The sequence below is a fragment of the Pipistrellus hanaki genome, assembly GCF_964339955.1.
Source record: "Pipistrellus hanaki genome assembly, chromosome: 2".
Classification (NCBI taxonomy): domain Eukaryota; kingdom Metazoa; phylum Chordata; class Mammalia; order Chiroptera; family Vespertilionidae; genus Pipistrellus; species Pipistrellus hanaki.
The window spans coordinates 74,935,415-74,955,421 of record NC_140504.1 but is presented as its reverse complement, the minus strand read 5'-3'; the positions used below and the strand labels follow the sequence as shown (position 1 = coordinate 74,955,421).

Below are 20,007 nucleotides of genomic sequence, written 5' to 3'. Positions count from 1 at the left end.
CGACGTTTAAGTGTAAATGATACATTTATTGTCGTCATGCCTTTCCTACCACACTGGATTAAATAAACTTGTCAAAAGCATGGTTCTGCCACTTTCTAGGACGCTCAGCACCGTGCCATTCGTTCTTTAATGCACACGGACACTGTAGCGCGCGGGTCTCCGGTTACTAGGACACACGTAGTCAGTCGTATGTAACCATCCCGCCAGCCCCGTCTGACACTCAGAGCAGCCGGGGCCCAGCAGGTGAATGCCTGCTTTTCCTGTGTCCATGAGGTCTAGACTGTGCGCCGCGGAGCTAGACCACCTGGAGTAAGCATTCTGTCCAGAGAGACAAGGCCAGGCGCTCCTTCTCCTCGTCGGAAGCGAGTTTCAGGTCCTTGACGGCGATCGCTGAGCTGTTCCAGATTTGCTTCAGAGCATCCACGTGGGAGAGAGGAAAGCGGAGTCCGTGCGCCTGAAAAGGATAAGCCGGTCCCACAATGCACCACTTCGCCTCTCCAGCGGCACTTTCTGTAAACTTCCAAAACCCCCCGTGCGGCATTCTTTTTACGCCCTCCATAAGTATGAAACTTGTTTCCGATGGGCTAGGCCTGTGGTCGGCAAACTCATTAGTCAACAGAGCCAAACATCAACAGTATAACAATTGAAATTTCTTTTGAGAGCCAAATTCTTTAAACTTAAACTTCTTCTAACGCCACTTCTTCAAAATAGACTCGCCCAGGCCATGGTATTTTGTGGAAGAGCCGCATGTGGCTCGAGAGCCGCAGTTTGCCGACCACAAGGCTAGGCTATACACAAACTAGAATCAGATAACTTACAGAATTTGCCAGTTCCCATATGAAAACTCAGACTTCATGAAAGACATCCTAACGTAAATGCTCCGCATGACATTACACCTCTCCTGCACGTCCCAGAACCATGTGACTCGCAAGGGCTGTCGGGTGTTTGGAACACTAAGCCCGTACCGCAGTCATAACAAAGCACATTCCCCATAAATCAGAGGGAACACCCTTCCCGGCCGCAGGGAAAGCATCCACTTGAGGTTGGGACAAACCTCTGTTTCCTCGTTCCCCATCATGTGCGTCTCCCTCCTGTTCTGTAAGGAATGGTAGACGTAAACCATCTTTTCTTGAGTTTCATCCTTTAAAAAGAAAAACTTTAAGTCCTCAACAGAATTTAGAGGGTTTCATTAGTAGGAGGGTTTTCCAATAACATGGATCAACAACCAAGAAAAATCTTAAAACCTCGATGCTTGAGTGAAATTTATTGACTAAAGAATCCTTTTGGCAGAATGTCGTGATATATACAGCGTGTGCGCCTATTACCTCATTATAGTCCTCACCGATTACTATTTGTTCGTAACAAATAGCAGATAAAAACAGTACACCTGCTAGAGCATCTTCAGAAACTTAATTTCATTAAAAACGTCACCATTTACATAGCAACCTAATGAAACACTCAAGTTTCTTCAGTTAATCACACCTTCACTTTTTTTGCATCAAAATTTGACATGAAAATTATGGAGTGAATATTACCTCTAGAGTAATGCCAGCTGTGTGATGTATAAAACTTCCGTTCCAATGACAGCAGCCTCCCCAGAGGTCTCTACATCCCTCCCACGCAGTGCGGGCAGCTCACTGACTCTGCCAGGGCCTGTCATTCCCGTCCCCTCCGAGACAAGGCTCAGACACCAGGGCTGGGAGAGAATGCCCAGGCTGATGGGTTAGCAGAGTGGCGGCGTTTTTTTCAGTGAAGATGTGTACTTTTGAGGTTTTGTGTCCATTAGACACCAGCCTCTCCAGGCCTGGCCCTGACGGCTGGAGCACGGAGTCTGTTCATGGAGACAGCTAGGTGCCCCGTCCCTCCGATCACCCCGGGGCGCCTCCCGAGAAAGCGGGCTGGGAGGAGCCAGACAGTTGCAAAGGTCTCCGGGCGGTAGGGGAGCTGTAACAAGTGCAGGGGGTCCAACCCGGACCAGCTGGAGCCTAGGAATTCATGATCTCAAACTTTTCCAGCTGATTCTGTGACCAGCCAGTTTGGGGAACTACTGGGTCACGTATGGAAAGTAGAATGCCTTTCTATAGGATAGAGATTTTTTAAAGAAGAAACATCAACAAAACTGTCTGTAAAGACAGACCTGCAGTTTACAGGATGGAAGAGGGACTGAGGGAGGGAGACACATGGACAGGGTCCACAGTTGTCTGCGCAACATGGCCTGAAACCCAACGGGGGACAGAGCCCAGCATGAATCACTGTGTGAGCGGAATAAAAAGGCTTCTGTGGGCCTGGCCATGGTGCTCGGTGGTTGAGCACCAACCCATGAACCAGGAGGTCATGGTTGAATTCCCAGTCGGGGCACATGCCCAGATTTCAAGCTCAGTTCCCCAGCAGGGGGCGTGCAGGAGGCAACCAAGTGATGATTCTCATTGATATTTCCATCTTGCTCTCCCTCTCCCTTCCTCTCTCTGAAATCAATTTTTTTTTAAGGATTCTGTGGGAGATGAGGGCAAGCAAGCCCTCATGCCCACCAGGAAGGGAGATGTAGAACTGAGGTTTGGCACCATCCGCCCTAAAGCAATGGCAGGCGCTGAGCTGTGAGAGCAGAGGGACCGCCAGAGGGAGGGCGTGGCCGCCTGTTAGTCTGATGGACAAGCCCCGAGGACGGAAACCCCCTCCGGATACTCACAGACCCACCCTGACCCGGCATCGCCGTGAGGACCATGTGGTCTTTGTGGCTCAGCCTCACGATGCTGTCCAACCTCGGCAGCTGTCCACCTGAGAGAATCCAGACAGAAAGGCAGTTTTCAAAAGTGGGTCCAGCAGGATCCAACTAGTCTGCAGGTGAAACGATGTAAGGAACACATTTACTGACAATTTGCAGTGAGCCCAGCCCGGGCATTTACTTCTTCCCCTGACATTTATAGTGATGCGATAGCTTACATCCTCATGGAGCCTGTGCTCACAGTGAAGACAGACATACGATGAGTCGGTAACTAAGCAATACATTAAACAGACACAGACAGTGGAGACAGGCCCTGCCCTTCTGCTCAGAGCTCTCCGTCTCGTTTATCCTCTTTTGCTGCTTATTCTACACCTGGATGCCAGGAGGAGGAGCACCTGTTAGTTGCGTGACTGTGGCACATAGTCTCTAGATCAAGATCAAGCATGTAAAAGCCACCTTAGTAAGGTTCACAGGAAAAAAACAATTTTCAAATTGGATTTAACTTAGTGAAAAGGCAGCCGCCACAGACAGACTAGCCTGAAGGGCCCTCTTCCCTGGAATGGGATCACAGCTTTACTGACTACAGCGGCTGAGACAAGGAAAACTGGAACAATATTCTGGCCGTTTTCTGAAACTCGGGAAACTCTGAAGATAGGATCAGTGTTAGAAGGGATTGTTTATGCCAGTGGTTCTCAACTGGTGGTTAACACAGCTTCTATAAAAGTTGGTAAAAATACTGCTCTCACCAGCCCCACTGAGGGAGAGGGAAGCCCAGCCCCGCCTGGCCACGCCTCTCGCTGTTCCCAGAGGCCATGTGACACAAGGCCCGCTGACTGAGGAGAAGACGAACAGGACTCGGGCAAAAGAACATCGTCCACACGGCCAAGTGACCAGACAGCTCCCGTCCTGGCTAACGGGGCCGCTGCCGCTTTCCCGGTCACATCAGTCCTCCTGCTAGGGGGTAAGATGTCCGAGACCCACTCCCAGGACCCCCGACTGACTTCCTGGCGCACCGAACCAGAGCCGAGCCCTGCTACGGAGATGCCCCGTGGCCCCCAGTCGTGTGTGCGGGCCTCTGCGCTGCAACAGGTCAGTAACCCCCTGTGCCTGACCACAGGAGTTGGCGTTGCTGGTCTTTGCTACGGAACATAGATGTCACTACCATTTGCAGCCTAAACCTGTCACAAAATAGTCCCCTAGGACCTGGGGGAGGTCGGTGATGACCTCGGCATCCTCACATTCCACCTGCTGAGGGCAACTTTCTAGCCTGAGCTCATTCCAAGGAGAATGGCTCCATGTTCAAGTCCTTGGCGTCTTACCTGAGTGCCTGTGCACACACATCTCTCCCCCAAAATCAGCTCATTCCCCACCTGCTGTGCGTGTGACTTGTGAGGCATGAGAAGCTCAGGCCTGTGTGCAACATGTGTTGTCCACACGCACTGAGACAGGCCCAGCTCCGTGGTCATTATAACGTGCTCCCTTCCCCCCTCCCCCTTCTCCCCCCCCCCCCCCCCCAGAGGCCCGCCCGCTCGGGAAAGCCTCCGAATGACCGCCAGGAGACAGCAAGCTCACCCGGCGTGCACAGCGCCGCTCCATCTCCCACGTGGAAGGGGGGCAGTCTGCTCATGGCGAAGTCCTTCTTCATGTCCGAGGAAAGCGGCTGGTGGGTGCCGTCCAGGCGGTCTGCCAGCGTCCGCAGAAAGCCGCTCAGCCGCCTCCTCGCGTCGGCTGTGGCTTCCACCTGCTGGAAACAGAGCAGCGTCCTGGCCCAGAACCCAGCAGAACCCAGGCCCCGGGCCTGAGCTCCCGAGCAGCCCCTGGTGTAGACACGTCCATGTCACCCCCAGAGGGGGGGACTGAGGAGACTGGAGCCCCTGTGAACAACGTCCCATTATTTCCATATAACCACTGCTCCTCGGAAGCTGCCTACGTTTTCAGGATTTTGCCAGAAAGGGATCCTGGCAATGCAGTCTCGGCTCTTGCCTCTCGGAGAGCAAATCACTATCCTAAGGTGACTGCCTCAGACAGCGAAAGCACCTTGGCCCAATTCAGCACTAATTCACGCATCTCCTCAAACCAGCCAATCAGGGCTGCTTTTCCGACGTAAACCCGGGACAGACGGACAAGTGAGCCAGGGAAGCAGCTAGGCCGGGCTCCCCGGGGCTCCTCCATGCAGAAATCTCTCGTGTGCGGCCCCTGCAGTCCTGGCCCCGGTCCGCCCACAGGGCACAGAGCGGCTGTTGGCACAGCTCCGGGGGCTCCCGCTCACATGCCGAGCAGCACACCCGTGCGTCCCCAAACCACCCAGCTCCGCGGGGCCAGCACAGGAGGGACATGGCTCATGGGAGAAGGGCCTGGGATGTGGGTCCGGCGTCAGCTGCCGGCTGTGAGCCCCGCTCCCTGCCCACCTGCTCTCTCCTTACCAGGAGCAGCTGCCGGGGTATGCCGGCCCGGAACTCCACATCTTCCTCTGCGGCATCAAACACAAGCCCCGAGATGGCGTCCAAAAGGAAATCTCCCCACGAACTGGAGCGCGCACCACCACCACCAAAACCAGCAACAAAACACACAGAAACCACTGGTTACTGTACAGCCAGACACCACCCAGGCAGCTCCCCGCACTCCACGCCCTGCCAGGCCCTGCCTCCTTCCGTCTCCGCCCCTCCCAGGCTCCCAGGCAGTCAGAGGAGGGAAGCGAGGCTGGACTCATGCTTTCCCTTTAAAGAGACCAGAGAATTAAACATATTCTGTCATGAAGTAGAAAGTTCAAGAGACCCATTTTTTTAAATATATTTTATTGATTTTTCACAGAGAGAAAGGGAGAGAGATAGAGAGCTAGAAACGTCGATGAGAGAGAAACATCGACCAGCTGCCTCCTGCACACCCCCCACTAGGGATGTGCCCGCAACCAAGGTACATGCCCTTGACCAGAATCGAACCCGGGACCTTTCAGTCCGCAGGCCGACGCTCCACCACTGAGCCAAACCAGCTTCGGCAGGGACCCATTTCTTTAATGCTTTTAACTGTAACAAGTGTCTATGAGGAGAGCTTTGCGGGAAATTTTAACAATCATCATAGGACCAAAAAAGTCTTACTGTGCAAAAATTCCAAAAGCAATACATTTAGGGTCACAGCAAGCTCCCCGGACTGTGTAATTATCTGCAGTTACACGTTAGCTTTTCCTTCGCCCCTTATAAAAGAGTAAAATAGCCGTCACCATCAATTTCCAGCAAACCGATCTTGCAGCTTGCTAACCTCTAGCAGGGGCTTTCCCGGGGCAGGAGGTGGGAGCCAGTGGCCAGAAATAACACCTGGGGAGGCGATTCGTGTTCGTTACCTTTGCTCTCGGGGGCGTTTAGAACTGGCTCGCCCCTAAGAGTGCCCCCTGGGAGAAGCCATGCCGGGCGCTCTCTCTGAACATCTCTTGGCTGCTTAAACCTCCCTCCGTGCCACCAGCGGACGGGCTGCGAGCGGAATGGGACTTCACAGTATGACTCTGGCTTCTCCCTCACTGAGCAGCATTAACACATTTTACGCCCCTCCCAGACAGCTGGCCACAGGAGAGCACGTCCCCAAGACATCCACGACCACCGGGTGGCCGCCCGCTTTGCGACTTAATGTCCCCCCAACCTCACATCCCGCAGCACAGAGCAAGCTCCGCCTCGCGGGTCACAAGGCGGCCGGAGGAGCTGAGCTGCGCCAGGCAGCTGCGCGCTCTTCTCTGCGTCAGAGTGGGTCCCGGCCTCGGAAGGAGCTCTCTTTGTAAAACAGCCAAGCCACCCGCTGCTGCCCCACCCGCAGGCCCGTGTTCCACATGCACCTGGAGAGGGGCTGGGAACAGGCCCAGCGCCCGCCGAGAACCAGAGGTTCCCATGGTAACAGTTTCTGTTTTGGGGGATGAAAATGCTTGGGAACCAGATAGTGGTGATGGTTGCAAAACAGTGTGAGTGTCACTGATGTCACTGACTGTACACTTAAAAATAGCTGAGCCCTGGCAGGCCGCCCCAATTAGTTGGAGTGCTGTTCTGGACACCAAAAGGTTACGGATTCAATTCCTGGTCAGAGCACACACCCTGGTTGTGGGTTCAATTCCCGGTCAGCTCAGGCAACCTAACCATTTTTCTCTTTCAGATCAATGTTTCTCTCTCCTTTTTTTCTCTCTCTCTCTCTCAAAAATCAAGGGGGAGGCAATAGGTTTACAGCTATTCATATGGAAAGATATGCAGATTATGATTATTGCAAACGCTTTTTTATCATTTTTATAGTGTACTCACAATTGCAAGTCTACTTTTATCCACCCCATATATATTTACCACCATAAAATACTTTACAGAGAGACACACACACACACTAGAAGCCTGACTCACTGCCGCAGCCGTGCCTGCAGCCATGGATCCTCCTTCCTCAACTACGGGAAACTCCCAGGGTCATACAGCCGGGTCCATGACACCCTCAGGAGGAAGGACGGACAGGACGCTGAGGACTATGAAGTCAGCAAAGGAGCCTGAGCACCCCTCCCCACCCCCACCCCATCAGTGCGGGGCGGGGCCCTCCCTCCTGTCCTGAACCCCGGCTGCAGGCTGCCGGGAGCTGTGGAGCCACAGCTCGGAGCTGTCCGGCCCCGGCGGGCAGGGCCTCACCTGCTCTGGTAGGTGCTGATGGTCAGGTGAGTGGAGTGGGCCAGCCCGGGCGGCGTGTCCGCCTGGTGGATGGTCCCTCGGGGAAAGTACAGCAAATCGCCAGCCTGAAGGAGGGAAGGAGGAGAGGGACGAGTTAGCAAGGACAGCTTCTCCGTCCTCTGTTTGATGGAGACAAACGCAGGCAGAGTTTCCGTTCTCCGTTCTAGAAACCTCTCCCGGTGCAGGGCTCCTGGGGCCTGCGGCCTGAGCCCTCTGGTCTGTGAGTGTCACGCGACCCAGTCCCGCGAGGCTGTCAGGGCCCTGGATCACTCTCTCCATTCACAACGAAGACCAGACAAGCCGAGACTCCGCCGCCCAGGCCGGGGCCTGGGAAGTGCTCCCTCTCCACCCGGCCGCTGTGAAGAGTGGGATCTACAGCAGGTTACCCTCCCGAAGCCTCAGTTTCCTCATCTGTGAAATGGAGGCAACAGCCCCAGATAGGGGCTTGAGGATAAAGGGCTCCCGGGCGGTGATGGGTGGGCCGTTATAACACGGTTTTACCCGCCAGTCCCTGCCCGTCTGCGCGCCCTTCCAGGCCAGCCTATCTCCGTCTGTATTCCCAGAACCTAGGCTACCAGGGCACCCAGCACACGCGACAGACCGAGAAATGTTCAAATGGAAGCATGCAACACCCAATAACCCCTCGCCTGAACCTAACCTTATACGGAAGTAAAGATCAGGTCCTTCCTCGGGCAGGTGAGCCTCCTCCACCCTGCGTGGCTCTCTCCCAGGCCAGTGACAGAAATGCCCTCCCAAACCCCCTGCCCTGAGCTGCCTCCTCCTCCCACCTGCGGAAGGGCACTGCAGCAGCTGCCGAGGCGAGAGGGCTCTGGAGAGCTGCCTCTCTCCCGTCTGCAGCCGCAGGAAGCAGCTGGGGACCCTCTGGCTCACCGGGTAGGAGGACCCTCTGGCTCACTGGGTAGGAGGACCCTCTGGCCACTGGGTAGGAGGACCCTCTGGCCACTGGGTAGGAGGACCCTCTGGCCACTGGGTAAGGGGACCCTCTGGCCACTGGGTAGGAGGACCCTCTGGCTCACTGGGAAGAGGACCCTCTGGCCACTGGGTAGGAGGACCCTCTGGCCACTGGGTAGGGGGACCCTCTGGCCACTGGGTAGGGGGACCCTCTGGCTCACTGGGAAGAGGACCCTCTGGCCACTGGGTAGGAGGACCCTCTGGCCACTGGGTAGGGGGACCCTCTGGCCACTGGGTAGGGGGACCCTCTGGCTCACTGGGTAGGAGGACCCTCTGGCCACTGGGTAGGAGGACCCTCTGGCCACTGGGTGAGGGGACCCTCTGGCCACTGGGTGAGGGGACCCTCTGGCTCAGTGGGTAGGAGGACCCTCTGGCTCACTGGGTAGGAGGACCCTCTGGCTCACTGGGAAGAGGACCCTCTGGCCACTGGGTAGGAGGACCCTCTGGCTCACTGGGTAAGGGGACCCTCTGGCCACTGGGTGAGGGGACCCTCTGGCTCAGTGGGTAGGAGGACCCTCTGGCTCACTGGGTAAGGGGACCCTCTGGCTCACTGGGTGAGGGCGCGGAGCCTCTGGCTTTCGGAGCAGCACCAGCCAACGAGCCAGGGCACCAGGCGCCTGGCTTCCAGGGGCAGGCGGTTCTCCAAGAGCTACGGTAAGCACTGCTCTGTGGCGGCTGCATGCAGGGGGCTATATGCAGGGCTGGGGGAAATGCAGAGAGCCGGAAGCAGTCAGGAGGAGCAGGGCCACTCTGGAATTTACCAGCAGGAAAACAAAGGGGTCCCAAGCTGGCTCTGCCTCAGCTGCCCACACCCAGTGCCATCTCCCCACCCCACCCCCGCGCCCACCCCTGTGACTCGGCACAGCTGCCCAAGACCAACTTTTACCCGAGAGAAATCAGAGGACAGAAAGTCATGACCCATTGCTGCTGGACGTGGCCTGTACTTGGCGATTACATAAGGTCATTTGGGAGTAAACTTAGCGCTTCCTCGGCTCAGTCCTGCCGGTGACCAGGTGCCTGGGCAGCCGCGGTGCTGCCTGCACCGGGGATGCACCCCCATGGCCGACAGGGACCGCCGAGCCTCCACCCGATGTCCCAGGAGGGGCGCCCGCCAAGTCCCCTCCGTACCTTCAGCGTGAACTCCAGCGCGGGCCGCCCGAGCCTGTGCTCCGCCTCCAGGCCGTACGCGCGCGCCAGGGGCACGGTGGGGGGGTACAGGCGCCAGTGCTTCTGCCCCTCCAGCTGCAGGATGAACACCTGCGGGGGAGCCACAGGCCCAGGTCAGAGCTTCCTCCACGCGGGCGCTCCGAGGGAGCCTCCGAGGAATCAGCGGTTTCAGATAAAAAAGAAAAATGAAGACCAGCCCTAACGGGTTTGGCTCCGTGGATAGAGTGTCGGTCTGTGGACGGTCCCGGGTTCGATTCCGGTCAAGGGCATGTACCTTGGCTGTGGGCACATCCCCAGTAGGGGGTGTGCAGGAGGCAGCTGACTGATGTTTCTAACTCTCTATTCCTCTCCTTTCCTCTCTGTAAAAAGTCAATAAAAAAAAATGTTTTTTAAATGACTATCAGACACATTTCACTGCATACGTAGGAGCCGTCACCACTGGCTGTAGCGTGCAGGAAGGCTACCATCCTTTTCCCTTTCGTGAAGCCTCGCTGAGTTCTCCACAGCCCACCGCAGACCCCACCTCGTTCCCTTAACTCTCCGGCCGGCAGCTACAGCCCTGACTCTCCCGGGCAGAGCCAGGCCTCAGCGATGATGGACCTAAGTTCCTGAAGACCATCCTTGGCCGGCAGGAAAGCTGTAAGCTTTTTGTTCCTCATTCAGCCAAAGATACCGCAATACTCTGTTAAAAACACATTTCTAAAGAACCAAGCGCTTTTAGAAGATGCATTGATATCAAATTGCTCTTAAAAGGAGGAGAAATGCCTTTTGACTAATGACTCTGTGTTCACACCTTGAGTTGGTACAAAAATAAAACTACAAAATGCCTAAGCCGGAAAGCTAACTGTCTCTGGCAGCTCCAGGGAGTGAAGCCAATGCCTGCCAAGGCGCCAGTGCTGGAGGGAAACCGTGACCTTCACTCCAGCTGCCCCGAGGCTGTCACAAACGGAAAATGTCTGTGTTTCCGGCAGCTTCAGACAAAGGACGACATGGAAGCAGAGGTAAGGTCTGCTTTGTGGCTTCGCCTTAGTAAAGACCAGACACTGTGAGGCTAGAGAGCCAATCACCCTTCCCTGTGGATAAACTCAGCAGGTGTGGCCCCCGGGTCCGTGGGCTGGAGACGGCCGGGCCCTCCGAGAGGGAGCGGGAGGGACCGGTTGGGTGGGCGTGGTTCTGGCCCAACAGCCAGGTGAGGCCAAGGTCCCAGGGACGCACAGGAAGAGTGGACAGAGACCTGGCCCAAGAGGTGGCCTGAGCCCTGGCCCCCGTCCTGACCCAACCCTCAGCAGCTCCTCCTCTCACCTCGACGTCATCGTAGTGGGGCGGCAGGCCCTGCGAGCCGGCAGGCGTTATGTACACATTGGAGCCAACCAGGGAGCCAAAGTAGCATTCCAGCTTCTCCTGGATCCTCCAGAGCTCATCCTTCAGAAGAGGAAGGAAGCGGAGGGAGAGTCCGTTAGCAGTGAGGCGGGACGTGCTCTCATTTGCTCACAGTCTGTGCTGAGCGATCAGCTCCAGACACCGAGAACTGAGCGGCAGTGAAAGTGCCGACACCTCTGCCCTCCAGGATGTTCTGCGCTGAGACTGACACCGCAGAGAGGGCTGGAGCACAAAACCGGGACTGGCAAGGCGGGCACCCTGGAATGGGGCAGGCCTTGGAGCAGGGAGCGGACGTGATCCATTTACTGTTTGTTTGTCTGTATCTTCACTGTTGAAAGTATTACAAACATCCCCTCCAATGACTCCCTCCGCTCCACTCCCGCAGTTAAACATCCCTCTTCCCCTGCCCTCCCCGCCCCCTGCAGACCGTGGCCACACTATTGTCTGTATCCACGGGCGATGCATATGTGCACATGTTCTTTCGTTCACCTCTCCCTCTCCCCGACTTCCCTCTGAGTTGAGTCAGGCTGTTGCATGCCTCCATGTCTCAAAAGCTCACTCTGGCTACCGTGTGGGGAATGGAGAGACCAGTCAGGAAACTGCAAAGGCAGCAGCGGGGGGAGGGGGAGGGAGAAGCGGGAAGGCCAAGGCCGCTGGAAGCAGCACGGCCGGGACCTGCTGGGCTCCTCGGGCTTCTGACCGCACAGTGCATCGGCTCCCTCCCATTCACCGGACGGAAGACCTGCTAGAGAACAACTTTCCGAAGGGGACAGAGCATTCTCTCTTAGACGTGTTGGTTTGAGCTGCTAGAACCCCCACGGGGAGACAGACGTCTTTAAGTGAGCTTCTGGCTCTTCGTCTTGAAGTTCTGGCAAGAAGTAAGGATGGAGACTTGCATGTGGGAATTCCCCACATAAGATTAGTATGTGACGGAATGGGAGAAGAAATGACAACCTAGAAAATGGCACAGATGGACAAGGGGGGAGGGGCCGAGTACATTCCCTCTCTCCAGGCACTGATCCACTCTCCGGGGTTTAAGCCAGATGGAGGGGCCGAGAGGGGAGCCATAAATGTCCCTGTGAGAGGGAAACCAGGCTTTCCCAGGCAGCTGTGAAGAGGGAGGGAGGACTGAGGCCACACGGACACCCGCACGCTCTGCAGCCTCGACATAGGCAGATGCAGCCGAGAACGGAGGGACTTCAGGAAGGACATGACCACCTGGACGCTACTCCGCGTACCTTAAGCCATAAGGAAGGGGCAAACCCAAGAGAAAGGTCTGCCTTACCCCAGGACAAAACCAGCCCACAGAACTTTTAAAACGAGCAACATAATTCAGATTTTGCAGCTCTGTGACACCCAACCGCGTCCACCCTGCATGTTGGACATTTTCTAACAATTCGGTCAAAAGATAGCACAGATGCTGAAACCGGTGTGGCTCAGTGGACAGAGCATCAGCCTGCGGGCTGAAAGGTCCCTGGTTCTATTCCAGTCAAGGGCATGTACCTTGGTTGCGGGCACATCCCCAGTAGGGGGCGTGCAGGAGGCAGCTGATCGGTGTTCCTCTCTCATCAATGTTTCTGACTCTCTATCCCTCTCCCTTCCTCTCTGCAAAAAAATCAATAAAATATATTAAAGAAATAAAAAAGGTAGCACAGATTCTCCTCGTTGGAGAGGCATCTGAAGACCCCACAGGTGCTGCCCCTTCACAGGCTCGGCCCCGCGCTGCTCTGCGGCCGCACGTTCGCCCTCCAACCCCGAGGACTCTGCGGGGGGAGAGCCCGTTACCTTAAACCGCTGGGGCTGGTGCAGCTGAATGGTCGCCCTTTTCTGATCAAAGTCTCTCCTCAGCTGGAGGAAGTGCACCTTGCCCTCCTTATTCAGCACCTTCTTCCTCCCGCGGACGCAGCGGCAGACGTTCAGGTCCCGGCCGTAGGACAGGCCCCGGCCGCACAGCCCCTTCAGGTCGGACAGCCTGAACAGGGACTGGTAATACGCGGCCAGCGCAGAGTCCTCCCTCTGGATGAGCAGGGGCTTCTGCTCCCAGAACTCCTGGAAAAAGGTCTCTGTCTTGATGGGCGAGATTAGACTTTCAAAGAACCCACCGGGGCTGTCGAAGTTCAGCGGGCAGGGCCCCCCAGCCGCCTCCCGCTTCGGCCGTTTGCAGGGCGCGGGCCCCTCCTCCTGCCCGGTCCCCGCGGGCTCTGCTTTCTTCGGCATCGTCCGTCCTCCCTCCGTCTTCCTCCGTCTTCCCCCGTCTTCCCTCCGTCCTCCCTCCGTCTTCCCGAGCTCGAGAGGAGCCGGCCTACGGGGAGAACAGAGGTGTTGGTGCCCGCGGGTCCTGTCAGCCAGGCCGGGCCAGAGCCGCACAGACCTGAGGGCCCAGGCCTTTCCGCAGGCCGTGCCACCGCCTCCAGCCCGCACACCCCGCCCCCACGAGGATGCAGACGTGACCACAGTCCCTCGGAGGACAGCGCCGTCCCCGCACACAGCCCGGGCTGTGGATCCCAGGGTTATCAGGAAATATGATTATTCCGGCTCAAAGGACTCCACCATCTCAGCAGCTCCTCACCACAGTGTCAGCCTGTGGCCACGGGCACAGCCACGTCGGAAATCTTTTTAACTTGGCTCCCAGCAGCACCAGGTCCCAAATCTAATGAGATGCTCTGTGAGTTACAGACACTCGGCTGGAGAGGCACCAGCAGGGGCCCCTCCGGGCGCTCCTCACCGGGCGCCACCCCCGTCTGCCCTCCGGGGCGGCGACTGCGCGTCCCCCACGGCCCGGCTGCTGGTGCCACCGGTGGCCCGAGCAAGAAGCAGCCTGCGCCCAAGTCTTCCTCAACCGTGAACCGCCCACTTCCAACTCTCAGCTCGTGCCCGAGAAGTGCCACTTTATCAGAAACCTCTCCCCCGTTAAAAAATAAAAAATACATAATAAATTAAAAAAAATAGAAGCTGAAAAGTGAAGGCTGAAGATAGTTACACCCGAGCCTTTAAAAAGCTGTACCTTAAACATAACAAATACCCACATCATAGCCCTCTAGCCCAGCACTGCTCCCTCCGATGTGCACCCACCCCTGGCGTCAGGTCGGACGGAGGGCTGGGCTGCCCCTCACCGCTCCCAGGCAGGGTGCTGCGGGCCAGGCCACCCCGCAGGGCAGGAGCAGCACAAGCACTGCCAGGCCTCTCGGAACTGCCCCCACGCCACCGCCATGGTTAGCAAGCAGGTGTCCTGCGCGAGGGGTTCGAGAATGGTAACTCAAATTGTATGAATTTCCTGGAGCTGCAAATTTCTATTTAAACATTTTCCCCCCTAGGAGGCAGTGGTGGGTCCGTTGCTTTCACCGGTTCTTAAAGGAGTCTCTGACCCAAAAAAGGTTATAAACATCTGCACTTATAGCCCTAGCCAGTGCTTCTCAGTAGTTAGAGCATCTGCCTGCTCACCAAAGGGTCAAGGGTTCGATTCCTGGGCGCATGCTTGGGTTGTAGGTCCGATCCCCAGCACGAGTTGGAGCACTTGCAGGAGGCAACTAATTGATGTCTCTCTCATACCAACCTCTCTCTCTTACCTCCCTCCCACTCTCAAAAAAAAAAAAAAAAAAAATCAATGGAAAAAATATCCTTGGATGAGGATTAAGAAAAAGTAAATTTTAAATATCTGCACTTATAAAAACCAATTTTTCCCAGAGACCAGTATCTTATTAATAGATGTTATAGCTTCCTGTTCTGCTGGGCCATTGGCCAGCAAACTGCGGCTCGCAAGCCACATGCGGCTCTTTGGCCCCTTGAGTGCGGCTCTTCTGCAAAATACCACGGCCTCGGCGAGTCTATTTTGAAGAAGTGGCATTAGAAGAAGTTTAAGTTTGAAAAACTTGGCTCTCAAAAGAAATTTCGCTGGGACTGGTTTGGCTCAATGGATAGAGCGTCGGCTTGGGGACTGAAAGGTCCCGGGTTCGATTCCGGTCAAGGGCATGTACCTTGGTTGCGGGCATATCTCCAGTAGGGGGTATGCAAGAGGCAGCTGATCGATGACTCTCTCTCATCGATGTTTCTAACTCTCTATCTCTCTCCCTTCCTCTCTGTACAAAATCAATAAAATAAATAAATAAATAAATAAATAAAAGAAATTTCAATCGTTGTACTGTTGATACTTGGCTCTGCTAACTAATAAGTTTGCTGACCACTGTGCTGGGCTATCTGAATTGCAAAAGCGCTGTTTTCTGCTCCTCTGTCATTATAACTCAGCCGTATTTCAGCTGCAATGTGGACTAAGTACAACTAGTGGTCTGGCCTAGGAATAAACCCTGGAATAATCTGTTACATATTGCAACAACAAATGTATTAATAAACCTTTAGAATGCAATCCAAATGTAAACTGAACACAGTAGGAAGCACAACAGTCAAAATACAAAACTCTCTAGTGACCTCATTTTAGCTTCTAAATTTTGTGCCCACAAATAGCTCAGATCAAGCACTTTTGGTGGGGAAACACGGGATGGTGGTGGAAAACTAATAAAAATAGACACTGAAAGCCTGCATGGGAGGGGTAAGGGCTTAAGCTTAGAAAAGAAGTTAGCTTTGGCGTTTTATAATGTGTCATCAGGAGGCAAGAATTTACTGGAAATGTTTCCTTTTCCTTTCAAGTTTTCCAGACCATTTTGATTTCTCAACCGAAGAATCAAGGCTTCAGTGAAACAAAGTATTCCTAGTAGAATGGCCTCAGGCATGAAAAGGGACTAGCAGAGAGCACTGCTGTCCTATGAAAGGCCAGTTTATGGCTGGCATCCGGGAGTTTTTATTTAGGAGAGTCCCCACCGCTGTTTAAATGTTAACGGTGACTCACTATGGCCCTGGCTGGTTTGGCTCAGCGGGTGGAGCATCGGGTCTCTGGTTTGATGGAGGTCAAGGGCACAGACCTCCCTCAGGCGCTTTCGGGAGGCAACCAATCAATGTGTCTCTCTCACATCACGTCTCTCTATCTCTACCTCACCCCCTCCCTTTCTCTCCCTCTCAGAATCAATGGGAAAAAATCGGGTGAGGATTAACAACAACAACAAAAAAGAGTGACTGACTTTGACTTAACTGTTTGTGCAAACAATGTGTTTTATACTGAACATCTGCTTTCCTTCTGGGAGTCTAGGGTTATTTATTTATTTATTTATTTTTGGTTAATCCTAACCGGGGATATTTTCCATTGATTTTTTTTAGAGAGAGTGAAAGGGAGGGGGAGAAACACATTAATTGGGTGCCTCCCGAACTTGCCCAACCCGGGCTGGAATCGAGCCTGCAACCCAGATACAAGCCCTTAATGGGACTCGAACCTGAGACCCTCAGTCCACAGGGTGGACGCTCTATCTACTGAGCCAGACCAGCTAGGGTGCGAGTCTGGGAGTTTGGGACATATTGCAACAACTAAACTCCCAGGCAAAGGATGCTTAGGTGACTAGCCCCAATTAACAAAAAAATCCTGGGCACTAAGGAGCTTGCCTGCTTGGCAACTGTGTGGCTGTCACACTAGCTGCCGGAGCATTGCGCACTGGTCTCCTGTTGCTATAACCAGCCAGCTGTTGGCTTTGTTGACTAATGAGTAGCTTATAATGTAAGCATGTCAGGAGCAGGAAGATGCAATTGAAAGGCTTTTCTTTAAGCACAATGTATGGATACAGCTATATAAGCACGTTCCTCAGGAAGTGTGCTTAGACAAAGTGTGCAGAACACGAACGCCAAAAAAATAAACACTTAGGGCATTTTTTCCATCTACAATCACTAACAAACACTAGCACTGCAGGCCAAACGCCTTTGTTAGACTATACATCTCACTATTTATACTGCCAGAACTTACATCACTTATTGTTGCTCTGTGTTCACAATGAAATGATTTGAGGCTCAGTTCATTGGGACCTAGCTTAGAAATTACTGGGAAAAGACACCATTTCCCTGGTTCTCACACTATAAATATTGCAAAATAACAATTCTTTTTAACAACTTTTGAGAACTGGAGGGGAGAACAGATGACATTCCACACCCTGAACATACAAAAAACTGCAAGATGCATCATAATTTCAGAAATAGCTAAAAAAAAAAAGGCATGTCTTAGGGTCTAAGAGATATAATTAAACAACAAAATGCTTTGTACAGAATAGTACAGCCCACACAAGCCTGCCTATAACCCTCACAGACCACCCAAGCAGAAGTGAGAATCAATATTTGTATAAAGCTTGGGGGGGGAGGGGGGCAAACTTTTGAAAAACAACTCATACAAATTCTAAATCATTCTTTTGTACACTTAAAATAATATAATGTTCTATGGCAATTATGTTTCAATTAGAAAAGAAAAAGCAATTATACAATTTGAATTTACTATAATCATTGCAATGTAAAATTATTAAATCAAAAGAAACATTCATGATTCACATTTTATTAACTGCCAAAAAAATTTTAAAAAAAACACACCAACTAATCTAAACGATTATGAAGGATTAAAACTCTACAGAGCCAAAACTGGTTGGCTTAGTGGATAGAGCGTCGGCCTGTGGACTGAGGGGGTCCCAGGTTCAATTCCGGTCAAGAGCATGTATCTTGGTTGCGGGCACGTCCCCAGTAGGAGGTGTGCAGGAGGCAGCTGATGTTTCTCTCTCATCGATGTTTCTAACTCTCTATCCCTCTCTCTTCCTCTCTGTGAAAAATCAATAAAATATATTTTTAAAATAAATAAATAAATAAAACTCTACAAGAAAATCAATACCCATTCTATAGCCAACAAACATAAACAGAGCCTTTCTAGTGTTACTAGTAAGTGTCCTAACCTTGTCTATGGGAAATGACTGACAAGAAGCCATAATGCAGCTTCATATATATATATATATTTGATTTTTTTTACAGAGAGAGATAGAGAGCTAGAAACATTGATGAGAGAGAAACCAACGTACATGCCCTTGACAGGAATCCACTGAGCCAAGCCGGTTTCGGCAATGCAGCTTCTTTTTATTATATATATATTTCAGAGGTGAAGGAAGAGGGAGAAAGAGGAGAAACATCAGTGATGAGAGAGAATCACCGCCTCCTAATGGAGCCCGCAACCCAGGCATGTGCCTGCCTGAGCCAAACCATGACCTCCCTCGGTCACCTGGGCCGTGGGCCTTTATAATGACCCCCGCGCACCCTCTGCGCCGCGCCCGGGGCGGTGACAGGCTCCTCCGGGGAGGGGCCGCCTGCACACCCACAACGCAGCAGAGGGGCACCCCGAGGCCCCCGAGAAATGGGTGCTGAGTGAACTTGTTCCCCGTTTTCAGCTTTTGTATGTAACTTTAGACAAATATCCCAAAGCTTCCCAGAAATAAAGTTCTGTTGTTGAGAGACCAGATGGCCTGTTGGGTGGGGATGATTTTTCCGACGGCAGCGGGCCCGGGGGTGTCCCCGGCGCGGTCCGGGCGGACAGGCGGCCGCGGGGTCCGTCCCGGCCAGCGCGGACCCCAGCGCAGAGCCAGGCGCCCGGAGAGCACCGTCTGGGCCACATCCCGCCCGGGCCCAGCCTCGGGGGGCTGGAGGCCTCCCTGGCACAGGGTGCTCCGTGCACCTCAGGCCCGCCCACAGGGAGGGCGACCGCCAGCAGCTCCCCTAGCACCCCGGGCCCCGCAGAGCCGGGGCGGTGCGGGGCTGCGCAGCCACAGAGGCGGGGTCCGTTCAGAGGGGGGCTGGCTCCCGGGGACCTGGGCTCCCGGGGACCTGGGCTCCCGGGCGGCGCCCTTTAGCGCGCTGTAGCCGTCGCGGGGAGGCCGGCCTGAGGCCAGAGGCGCAGCCCCCGCGATGGGGGAAGACGCTGCTCCTCCAGGAAGCCCGGGGCCGCCCGCCGGGCGGAGCGGCTCCGTGGTCCTCCGGGCCCTGCTCCCGGGCTGTGCGCCCCGAGCGGCGCCGGGCCCCCCAACCTGTTGGAGCGCCCGGCGCGGGCCGCTGTGCGGAAACAGCTGGTGCCGAATGGATGGGCGGGAGGGGAGGCTGCAGCCTCACAGGCGGGTGGGCCCGGGGAGACGCCCCGGCCCGGCCTTCCGACCCGCACAGCCGAGCCGTCCGTCCCTGAGGGCGGGGCAGCCCACGTGGCGGCCTCAGCGCCCCCCCCCCCCCGCCTCCACCCGCCCGGCGCTCGGCCCCGTCTGCGGCCGCCGGCGGGCACGTGGCTGCCCGGCGCCCAGGCCCGGTGCCCGCCCCGGATCACCGCAGGTCGGCGGGGTGCCCAGCCCCCGCCCCCGCGCCCGCCGACCGCCCGGCCGCGCCGAGACCCCGGGCCGCGCCGCGGGGAGGGCCCCCGCCCACCCGCCGGCCCCGCCGTCCCCGCCGTCCCCACCGGCCCCGCCGCTCCACTCACCGGGCCTGTTGCGCCGGGCGGGGCGGGGCGGGCGGCGGGCACGCGCTCCGGGCGCGCGCGGGGATGGGCGCTTCCGGCGCCCCGGGCCCTCGCGGGTCTGTGTTCTGCCCCCAGGTTCCTTCTTTGGTGTAGAGGAAATAGATTTGGGTTTTTTCAGCGGCGAGATGAGGCTCTGGGCTTGGAACCACCTTGTTCTTCTCCGGGGACACGGAGGCCGGGAGAGAGAGAGGGAGAGGGGGAGCGAGTTCCCCAAGTTCGGGGAGCTGGGACCCGGGTTCGCCCGCGGCTTTCTGGAGACCTCCCTATGGCAAGCCGGGCTTTTTTATGCCGAGTCAGCCGGAATGTATATCGCTTTGCCCCCAGAGAGAAATAATCCTGGTTTGAAGGATACTGGAAGTGGTTGTTACCGTGGCCACAGAAACTGCAAAAGCAACTATTTAAGTAGTCCGGGCCTGAGGCGCTCCTTGGCCTCTCCTGTGGGAGGGGCGGCCCGAGGCCGTGGGACCCGCCTCTGCTCGGCCTGTACCCTCCTTTGCTCTGCAGACCGAGGACCACCCAAAGGAAGTGGTCTCACTGTCAAGATCATTGAGACCTGTGGCTGCTTCTTACTGTCCGGGGACACCGAGCAGATGGGAACAAAGTATGTACCCTTGGCTAACACGTGCTTCAAAGTAACAGCAACAGGAAGCCCTGAGCTGAGGCCTCCCTTTCTGGGCGGCCCGTGCACT

At 55.2% G+C, this 20,007-nt stretch overlaps 1 protein-coding gene and 1 long non-coding RNA gene across 6 annotated transcripts; both read right to left on the bottom strand.

Moving 5' to 3' along the window:
- Positions 1-5: 5 nt before the first annotated feature.
- On the bottom strand, positions 6-19,941 carry RIOX2 (ribosomal oxygenase 2). 5 transcript variants are annotated; one of them, XM_084875477.1, is made up of 10 exons: positions 19,280-19,941; positions 12,706-13,222; positions 10,843-10,962; positions 9,502-9,630; positions 7,363-7,466; positions 5,146-5,248; positions 4,295-4,466; positions 2,687-2,775; positions 1,055-1,141; positions 6-454 (listed from the first exon to the last, which is right to left on the bottom strand). In XM_084875477.1, the coding sequence occupies exons 2-10, from the start codon at positions 13,135-13,137 to the stop codon at positions 296-298; spliced, it is 1,395 nt and encodes a 464-aa protein (XP_084731603.1). In that variant the 5' UTR covers positions 13,138-13,222; positions 19,280-19,941; the 3' UTR covers positions 6-295. The 5 variants fall into 5 exon arrangements, 4 of the variants coding, with proteins under 4 accessions (XP_084731603.1, XP_084731604.1, XP_084731606.1 ...); XM_084875478.1 differs by having other exon boundaries at positions 12,706-13,175; XR_014794249.1 differs by lacking the exon at positions 19,280-19,941 and having other exon boundaries at positions 2,695-2,775; positions 12,706-13,179.
- Positions 8,275-9,116, bottom strand: LOC311618187. Its single transcript, XR_014794255.1, has 3 exons — positions 8,692-9,116; positions 8,595-8,644; positions 8,275-8,331 (listed from the first exon to the last, which is right to left on the bottom strand). It is a non-coding gene; the product is annotated as an uncharacterized lncRNA (long non-coding RNA).
- Positions 19,942-20,007: the final 66 nt, after the last annotated feature.

Coding starts and splice junctions, on each gene's coding strand:
- RIOX2 (XM_084875477.1), bottom strand. CDS start 13,137: ATGCCGAAGAAAGCAGAGCCCGCGGGGACCGGGCAGGAGGAGGGGCCC. Junction 10,963..12,705: donor ACCAGCCCCAGCGGTTTAAG/GTAACGGGCTCT, acceptor CCTCTTCTGAAG/GATGAGCTCTGGAGGATCCA. Junction 1,142..2,686: donor TGCCGGGTCAGGGTGGGTCT/GTGAGTATCCGG, acceptor TTCTTTTTAAAG/GATGAAACTCAAGAAAAGAT.